The 9,848-nt window shown below is 44.2% G+C and overlaps 1 protein-coding gene across 1 annotated transcript; it reads left to right on the top strand.

Annotated features, from left to right (window-relative positions):
* Positions 1–1,007: 1,007 nt before the first annotated feature.
* LOC142884683 (carotenoid-cleaving dioxygenase, mitochondrial-like) lies at positions 1,008–9,598 on the top strand. Its single transcript, XM_076020505.1, has 12 exons — positions 1,008–1,157; positions 2,232–2,439; positions 2,541–2,752; positions 3,031–3,146; positions 3,700–3,802; positions 3,922–4,050; positions 4,129–4,289; positions 5,414–5,581; positions 5,678–5,815; positions 7,019–7,201; positions 7,475–7,585; positions 8,929–9,598. The coding sequence occupies exons 1-12, from the start codon at positions 1,130–1,132 to the stop codon at positions 9,043–9,045; spliced, it is 1,674 nt and encodes a 557-aa protein (XP_075876620.1). The 5' UTR covers positions 1,008–1,129; the 3' UTR covers positions 9,046–9,598.
* Positions 9,599–9,848: the final 250 nt, after the last annotated feature.

The raw sequence follows: 9,848 nt of genomic DNA, 5'->3' as shown, positions 1-9,848 counted from the left end.
CGGACACATTCTGGATTCCTTCTCAACAATTTGGCTGCAGAATCCAGACGTAGTTTCTCCTCTGCACTGGTCTGAGGTGGTATAAATTGCGTGCAGGATTTAACAGTTTAACAGAACTGAACGTAAACGATCCATCCGTTTCAGCAGCTATACGCTAAATTACGTAACCGCCCTTACACTGCGGTCAAGCCAGCCAACAGTTCGGCAAAAGCGTTCGAGCTAGCAGACACTCGCTTTCTGCTTGCTTTGTGTACACCAGGTATTACGGTAACTGCTAACTGCTTCGCACAATGGCAAAGGAAGAGGGAGAAGCGTGTCTTTGTACTGGATTTCAGATGACTATTCCTGAAAAATTCCGAGTTTTCACGCCAGTTTTTCATCCATAAAATCACATTTTTGGATGAACCTGATTTTGAAATACTACATCAGAAATATCTGACAATTATTGTGGAGCATCCTGGTGAGGTGTACTACCAGCGTGCAGTGGAATCGTGGCGTGAAAACTCGGAATTTTTCAGAAATATTAATCTGAAATCAAGTATAGTACAACAATAAAATTGCAATTTTTGGATGAGCTTTATTTTGAAATGCTACATCGGAAATGTCTGAAAATTATTGTGGACTATCCTGGGGAGGTGTACTATCAATGTGCAGTGGAATCGTGGCGTGAAAGCTCGGAATTTTTCAGAAATATTAATCTGAAATCAAGTACAGTAAAACCATAAAATCACATTTTTGGATGTGCTTTATTTTGAAATGCTACATCAGAATTGTCTGAAAATGATTGTGGAGCATCCTGAGATGATGTACTACCAGCCTGCGGTGGAATCATGGAGTGAAAACTCGGAATTCTTCAGAAATATTCATCTGAAATCCAGTACAAAGACACGCTTCTCCCTCTTCCTTTGCCATTGTGCGAAGCAGTTAGCAGTTACCGTAATACCTGGTGTACACAAAGCAAGCAGAAAGCGAGTGTCTGCTCGCTCGAACGCTTTTGCCGAACTGTTGGCTGGCTTGACCGCAGTGCCCTTACGTAAGAACGCCCTCCTCCGCCACGCGTGGCTGTAATGGTCCTCCTGCGAAGCTAGAAGAAGGAGCTTGCAGCACGTCCTCCTCTCGAACCGCCGACATGCCTGATGTGAAGATCCCGAGCTCAGGTGAGTCTGCTTCCTGCTCGGAGAGACAACGCGCACAGTGCGCGCGGCTGTTTGTTCACTTTCCCATCTGCGCAGCGACTGCGCGGACCGAGCGGTTCATTTTACCCGAGACCCAGTGCAAGTGCACGGCAAGAGTGCACGGGTGTTATATTTCAAATCAGCCATGGGTACGTATGTATGTTGCATTAGGTCGAATGTTTCCGCTTTGCATCGCTTCCAGGGTGATTCGCGAAGGTGATCAGTCGTCACCCTGCCAGTTAATTGCGCAGTATGAATTGTTTTCGATGGCAGAGGTGCCAGGTTTCAACCACAGAAGCTACGCTATAAATAAAGAGGGTTGTTGTTGTTATTGTTGTTGTTGTTGTTGTTGTTGTTGTGGTTGTTTAAAGCAGTTTGTTTTCATCTGAATATTCCAGAACACAATAGTCTGATGTGGGTTGTAGCCACCTATTAATAAAACGTCGTGTTATGCTTAAAGAGTGAGACTGAAACGCCAGGGGTGAGATGCCAAAGTTGCCCTGACGGATAGTTGACGAGGAGGCAGCGGCAGCCTACGTCATCAACTATCCAGCTCGCCGTGCATCTAACCTAAAGTGTGTAACGCTGCGTGACGTGGAGTTTCTAGTGTGTGTTTGCATCTGTACTGCAGGACATGTTGTTCCCTGTGCTGCTGGGAATGTGCAGACAATAATTAAAGTCACATGTGTTGCTCCCTGCTGGTCGGCCATATTTCTTGTTTGGCTTCTGATCTGCCCACTTCTGTCCAGAAACGGAAAATAAGAAGCCACAGTGTCCCAGCCGAAAGACTGAAACAAACATCGGCCAGAAAAAAACTCCTGAAGTTTAAAAAAGATAAACCATTGCACCTTAAATGTCTCCTTTACTCAGCAGGTTAAATAACCCCTAAAATAATAGACTCCAGTCTCCTCTAAAAATTTCCCCCTTTGTGACATCACAAGTACCTCTCTCTTACGTCTATTCTCCTCTTCCTCCTCCTCATGAATAGAGATCTGAAAATGAGCAAAATTTTGGACGTTCTTAAAAGTTTTTTTTTTCGTCTGTGTATTTTCACAGCGGATGAGACCAAGGGTGATTGTGATGCCGCTGGCAAGGACTGCAAGGTCCCTGAAAAGAGGGTGCTGCAGACAATAGCGCCACTGGTCCGCTCAGTGGAGGAGACCCCCGAGCCCATCACTACTGAAGTACAAGGCACCATTCCCGCCTGGATCAATGGAAACTTCCTCCGCAACGGCCCGGGAAAGTTTGAATTCGGAAACACCCAGTGAGTTCAGAAAATGTGCCGTTACAGTTCTACGCAAAACAGACAAGGAGGAAATTCAGCAAAATAAATAAATAATAATGCACACCTGCGTTCCCTACTAGCTACAACCATTGGTTCGATGGAATGGCCATGCTGCACAAGTTCCACATCAGCGGAGGCCAGGTGACGTACATGAGTCGCTTCCTGAGAAGCGACGCCTACCAGAGGAACAGCGAGCAGGATCGCATCGTGATGTCGGAGTTCGGCACCCTCGCCATGCCCGACCCCTGCAAGAACTTCTTCCAGCGCTTCATGTCGCGCTTTCAGATGATTCGTAAGTACTTGTGTGACTCCAAGCATTCTCAAATGATGCTGCTGCATTTCAACGTGAGCCAAAAACTGAGAATATTGTTCATCCGACTCCCACCTCGTTGTTTGGATTCACTAGAATAGGAAACTGGAGCAGTTGAGGCGTGTTTCAACACATGCACCCGTACAACAGCGAGCTGCAGTTTGTCACACAGATCACCAAGTTGGCTGCTAAAGGGAGAAATAATGCCATTGTTCTGCGAAAGCCTCAGTTGAGCCCTTTTCATTCTCACATTGCTGCAGAGCCCACGGACAACGCCAGCGTGAGCTTCGTCACATACAAAGGGGACTACTACGTCAGCACAGAGACCAACTTCATGCACAGAGTGAACCCAGAGAGCCTGGAGGCAGTGGAGAAGGTGAGGACGTGCTCTTCTCCGTGTGTGTGTGTGTGTGTGTGTGTGTGTGTGTGTGTGTGTGTGTGTGTGTGTGTGTGTGTGTGTGTGTGTGTGTGTGTGTGTGTGTGAGATAGACCAGCCAATCAGTGCGCAGCAAGGAATGATGCAAAACAATACAGCCGCGCTCTGCGTTACCTAACAGATATTTTGACTCCATGTGCACCATCTGGTTGTCGTAAAAACCCCCTCTGAAGGTCAATGTTCTGTGACCTCTCTGAAGCCATTTGAAAAAACAATCATCATAGGGTCCATGTTTTTTAATTGGGTTATGAGCTTTTCTTTTATCTCTTGCATGTTTTGTTTTTGTTCATCATGTTTTCAGAGTTTCCTGTTTTCATAATCTTTATTTTTCTGTCTTTTGACTTCAGTTCACTTGTGAGTCAAAGTTTTGCTTCAGTTTCAGACGTCTTCATCTCTGATGCCCCGTGGTGTCGCCTGACTCCTCGACTCTGGGTTAATATTTTCCTCAGCTTTGCGTGTCATCAATGACTGTTCACTGTCCCTTCTGTCTCAGGTGGACTGGAGCAAGTTCATTGCCGTTAACGGCGCCACTGCCCACCCACACTACGACCCTGATGGCACCGCCTACAACATGGGGAACTCCTACGGGAGCAAAGGTTTGTCTCTTCCCTGTTTTACAAGAAAAAGCCAACTGCATTTTATAACATTTCTGGCGTTTTTCTTTTGCCCATGAGCAAGTGTGCGCTAACGTCTTCGATGTATATTTGATTTCCAGGAGCACTCTATAACATCATCCGAGTTCCACCGGAGAAGACGGAGGCCTCAGACACCTTGCAGGGGGCCAAAGTGCTCTGTTCCATTGTGCCTAAAGACAAATCCCACCCCTCCTACTACCACAGCTTTGGTGAGTTTGGCCTTTGTCTGTCTTTTTTCAATGCCATCAGACTACAAATCCCCACTGACGTCCCTCTCATGGTTCCAGGCATGTCTGAGAACTACGTGGTGTTCATTGAGCAGCCGATCAAGATGGACCTGCTTAAAATAGTCACATGCAAGTTGAGGGGGAGGGCTCTGGGTGAGGGCATCTACTGGGACCCCAAGCAGGAAACCGTCTTCCACCTTGTGGACAAGCGCACGGGCAAGGTGAGGCGTGAGCGTGATGGCTCGTTGATAACCTTCTGCACTGTAGCTGGATCACCCAGACTGCAACTCTGGATCAGAATCAGAACACTTCACTGATCCCCAGGAGAAAATACCCACATTAATGCAACATTTACAAATTAAGCTAACATTAAGATTTTGCCATTATATGTCTTTAAATTAAAATGAACAGGAGTAGATGTACAAGTGCAAAATAACAGTGTACAAGCAAATGCAACGTGAGTAGTGCAAGACAATTGGCTAAGGTAAAGAGGTGTGCAAGATGATTTTTGCGCTTGCTAAACAACAGTGCTGATCGAAGTGGCGAGTTGATGTGATGACAGAGTGATGGCCACAGCTCATTTGTCTGCAAACCTCTGAATCAGAGCGTTTTTATCTGATCTGAAAATCACCTTGGATGTTGCAACCAATCAGCAGCCAGCAGCAGTAGCATCTCCTGAAAGTATTAAGCGCCTGCTGGTTGGTGTATTAAAAGGTGTAGTTCTCTTAAAAAGATATTTCACCTATTTATTACCCATTCACCACTTTGCCACTGGCAGCTCTGGTGATTTTTTTTGAATGCCAAGGAACTGTTGAGGAGTCACCATGCTGTCATGTGTCTGGATTTACACAGCAGCTTAATTAGACTGTAATTTGTCTGTTTCAGGGCTACATTTTTTCATGTTTTTAATGTATTCTTTGTCTGTACTGTTTTCCCGTTTTCTGCTGTGCTGCTGTGACAAATCCATTTCCACTCAGGGATGAATAAAGTCTACCATACCCTTCCTTAAATATCCACTATAAGTGTGTATATGAGTTCAACAGAGCTGCTTGTGTTGACCGGATACTGGACATTAAGTTGCGCCTGCCACTTCATGGAGAGAGACAGATGGCTGCCCTTTGTAAAGTTATTTAAAACACTGCTGTCTATCAGAAATGACAAAAACACTGTCTAAGGATTGCATTGTGGAAGATGTATAAGCAGACATTAGGGCTACGGTCATCACTCTTGGTCTATCTGGTGAAGCTGTAGATCACTAGCAGTGAGAAAATCAGATTTTTCCGCATGAAAACTATTTTCATCGACAGTGTCCAACTTTAATGACTCGTGCGTTCTGCCCCCGCAGGTCAGCGCGCTGAAGTACCACACCAAAGCCATCTCCACCTTCCACCAGATCAACGCCTTTGAGGAGGACGGCTTCCTGATGCTGGACCTGTGCTGCGCAGACGACGGCGGGGCCATCAACAATTATCTCATCCAGAACCTGCGCAAGTCAGGGGAAGCTTTGAACGAGGTGAAAGAATCACTCACACAGGGATTTGCACCTGGATGCCGAGCAACGTGCAAAATGCGGACGTACTGCATTCTTTCTTTGCGGTTCTGCTCGCAGGTGTATGACAGCCTGTGCAGGCCTTACCCACGCCGCTTCGTTCTGCCTCTCCACGTCAGTGACGAAACGACAACGGGGCAGAACCTGAACACTCGGCCCTCCAGCCAAGCGACCTGCGTCAAAGTCAGCAGAGACAAGGCGAGTCAGCACGGCACGTTGTCACGGCAGAGTTCGACTGTGCAATTGTTCCACGGTTCCCTCTTTCAATCTCAGTGGAGCTGTTGCATCGTGGGATGTTAACTTTTAATCGATTATTGATTAATTGTAGGGCTGTCGAAGTTAATGCGGTACGTTAAGTAAAAGTTACATATAGAGCAGGGTAAAAAATTTGCAATTCATTTGCGATTAATCGCGAGTTAACTCAGGACACTATGCGATTAATTGCCATTAAAAAATTTTACTGGACAGACAACGCTAATTAATTGTCAATTAAGAATTTAATCGATTAAATTAAATTAAAAGTTGAAACTAAATGAATTTTTTTTACATTCTTTTTATTTATAAATGGCATGGTATTTACCTGTAGACGTAGAACAAGTTACTTTTAACCCCTTTTACAAAAAAAAAAAAATTGAAATTTGACCTATTTAATGTGACAGGATAAATGTTTAGGGTGTTGTTTTTTTTTTTTTTTTTACTGTTAAATAATGTTTTCCTTACACATTTTTCATTGTGAAATTTAGGTTCTCATGAAAAATCGCCGCTTATCAATTAATCGTTAATCGATCGATAAGGTCAATCAGCTAATGAATTGACGAAGCAGCATCACCTCGTTGCCGTAGCAGGTTCACATTTATTTGTATTTTACACAGTATTTCATTGCACAGCGTCTGTCTCATGGAAGCAAGTCGCCCTGTTGGCCAGCAAGATGATGTCTCCTTTGTGTTGTTTGTTAACACAAGGTACGAGCGCCTGTGTTGCAATAACCACAGAACAGGTGGAACCAGTCAGGAGCATCTCACCTGAACATCAAACACGTAGTACAGTTAAAATTGATATGCCATTAACCATGCATGGATTGTAATCAGGACGTGCGTCATGCTGTGCACTATTGCACTCTTTGACAAGAAAACAGCAGCGGACTCAATACCTCAAATTTCCCCTAACTTTTAACCAGCTGGGACTCTTGTCTTGTTATTTTGGAACTAATTTGTTTCATTGAAGTGCTCAGTGACTTCCTTAAACCAGCAGAGGTTGCCAGAGAAACTTGAAACACACGAGATGTATTCCTGTTCCCTGGAGGAAGCTGATGCCCAGACGATTCACTGCCTCACTGAAGGGACGAGAGCGTCGACGGCTGCTTATTTCTTTCCCTCCTTCCTTGTGACCTGCCTCTGACAGGTGTTCTGCCAGCACGAGAACCTCCATGGAGACGACCTGGAGCAGTACGGCGGCCTGGAGTTCCCTCAGATCAACTACAGCAGGTGCAACACTCGGCCCTACCGCTACTTCTACGGCTGTGGTTTCAGACACCTGGTGGGAGACTCGCTGCTCAAGATGGACCTGGAGGACAAGACGCTGAAGGTGCGTGTCCATGCAGGAAGCAGCACCCCAAAATAAATCAAAAAATAAATAAATACACATCCAATAGCTGGCAATGATAGTGGACTGCACACTGATGCATAGAGATTGCAAGATTGCATGAAAGACTGCAGATGACACTGCTGTCATCACACAGAAGAACTGACTGATGGAATTTGTGTCAACCAGCTGCTAAAAGCTTTAAAAATGCTAAGAGGTGAGTCCGATGTGCCATCGAGTAGCTGAATTGCGGCCTCTTTAAATGATGTTCTTCAGGTCTGGTACCAGGAAGGTTTCTACCCATCAGAACCCGTGTTTGTGGCGTCACCCGGCGCTGCGGACGAGGACGATGGCGTCATCCTGTCTGTGGTTCTCACACCTTCTCAGGTACATCTGCTTCTGTATCGAGGACACAAACAACAACATGTCCAGGAGCTCCAGCGCCGTACCAGCTGAATCCTTGCGACAATTTTAACTGTAGTGTTAGCTGGAATCGTCTGAGCTTCAGCTGCCAGCAGGCCTGTCGCTGATACTTTTCCCTTATCTTCATGAGTAATTCATCCCCAAAAATTCATGAGTGGCCAACAAAAAGTCATCAGATTTCAAAGATGAATATGCACAAATTTAATTCTTCGATTGAAAGTTTTGAAATGCAAAGAGAAAAACACATTTTGAAAGTGGAACAGAATGATGACACCTTGGTGTGGTGTCTGTCTCTGTAGTATTTTTTGGTGCCAGTGTTTTTTTCAAACTGGAAAACAGGAAAATCCTGCTGTGTAAACTCAGTCTGTTTTTTTTAAGCAAGAAAATATTCCAACGTTTTCAAACAATGATTTATTTGTGCTGCTAAAGCCAGTTCTGTAAATGAGCTCTTTATCACAAACATCACATTATTTTTCAGGAGCCTGCAAACAGAGGTCTAAATACAATGTTGTCTATGGAGTTTTGCTTAATTAAAGGTCCAATGTGTTAAATTTTCAAGGAAGCCCGGTATTTTAGGAAGCCCGTCTGACAGAGTGTTTTGTATTTTGGCCACCGCCAGGCTTCCTTAGATACTGGGCTTCCCTAAAAATGGCATAATGTATATTCTAAACATATGAGAACCGTTATAAGGGTAGGAAAACTACTTACTACTACTTACTTAACAATTATTGTGCTGCAAGTATACACTTTTATTAATGTATTTACGGGCAGTATGTCATGTTAAGCTTTTACCAATATAAAAATTATCAATCAAGCCAAAGTTTACATGCTGGACCTTTAATTGTCTAAAGCTGCTCATCTGGAGTTTGGGATAAAAAGGAAATAATGTGACGCCAGGTGGGACCCTAAACGCAAATATACATGTGAGTCATGTTGTAACTGGCTGTGTTGTTCTCCGTCCTGACAGCCTGTCTGCCAGCTTGAATCTAATCTGCGGTGTTTGTTTCTCTCTTAAACATCAAGGACGGAACAGCTTTATTTATATGGCGCCTCAAGAGCAGATGTCACAAAAAGGTGTCGCAACTAAACGCGAGATAAAAAGAAAAGTGACTCTGGAGACTAGGAAAAACAGATGATGAATAATTAGGGCTAAAATTAGACCAGGCCACAGCTGTCTGATCGAGATAGCAGAGCAACAAACTGTTAGATGGTAAGAAGTTCAGTAACCCACCAGCTCTGGCCGGTGCAGAAACTTCTCTATGTGTTGATCATGTTGATGTGCCTGATCATATTTCACTCTTCTTCAGGATAAAGGGACATTCCTCCTGGTTTTGAATGCCAAGACGTTTGAAGAGCTGGGAAGAGCCAACGTGCCCGTCAACATGCCTTATGGCTTCCACGGCACTTACAGCACTGCGGCGTAATGGTGGTGCGGTCACATTCATTATCGGTTCAAGTATTATAGTATCTCATATATCATCATAGTATTTGATATGACAGGTATGTCAGTTATAACCACTATATTTCTCAGTGTTGGCCTTTGTCTTACTGCCCGTAGTCACTTGAGACATAATGCTGCATTGTTACTGACTGAATGCTGTCAAGGTACCTGTGTATATGTAAACCTTTTATGCCAATTCTAAATGTATTTCAGAAGAGCATTCCTGATTGTCATAACCAATGTGCCTAAGATGACAAGTGCCAAATTCATCTTTTGTTTTTTATCTTTATCATTATTATTTTTTACTTTTCAGAGCGTTGTGTTACAGTTGGATGAACTTTGTACTCTGATGTTCTTATATTTTTCTTCTCCTGCTCTTTCTACTTTTTTATTTTTCTTATACCTGCCGCTGTACCGCTGTCTTTATCGCTGCGTCTGAGGGCGACAGGTTTGGCGATCACTAAAACACGTTGTTAGAAGCCACAAGTTTCATATTTCACAGTATTTTAACACAATAAAGGAATCTAAATTGCAAAGTGGCTCCAGGTAAAGATTTTCTTTCAGAATGTATGAAATCTTCACAGCAGCCACTAGAGGGCATCATGTCACCCCATTCCAGGGCGGATCGGGTCTGAATCTTGATTTCATTAATTAAAGGACATTGCAGAACATGCTGCTTCATCTCAACAACAACCCGACTCCTGTTTAAATTTTCTGTTTTTCACTCTGGCGGTTCAGTCTTTCTGCTCCCCAGCTGTGTGGACTGTGCAACCCAACACGTCCATT

This window comes from Nelusetta ayraudi, unplaced genomic scaffold, assembly GCF_046127955.1.
Source record: "Nelusetta ayraudi isolate G7.1 ecotype Tasmania unplaced genomic scaffold, CSIRO-AGI_Nayr_v1 ptg000011l, whole genome shotgun sequence".
NCBI classification, from domain to species: Eukaryota; Metazoa; Chordata; class Actinopteri; order Tetraodontiformes; family Monacanthidae; genus Nelusetta; species Nelusetta ayraudi.
This window is presented reverse-complemented; position numbering and strand designations above follow the sequence as displayed.

Coding starts and splice junctions, on each gene's coding strand:
- LOC142884683 (XM_076020505.1), top strand. CDS start 1,130: ATGCCTGATGTGAAGATCCCGAGCTCAG. Junction 3,147..3,699: donor GCCTGGAGGCAGTGGAGAAG/GTGAGGACGTGC, acceptor CTTCTGTCTCAG/GTGGACTGGAGCAAGTTCAT. Junction 4,051..4,128: donor CTCCTACTACCACAGCTTTG/GTGAGTTTGGCC, acceptor TCATGGTTCCAG/GCATGTCTGAGAACTACGTG.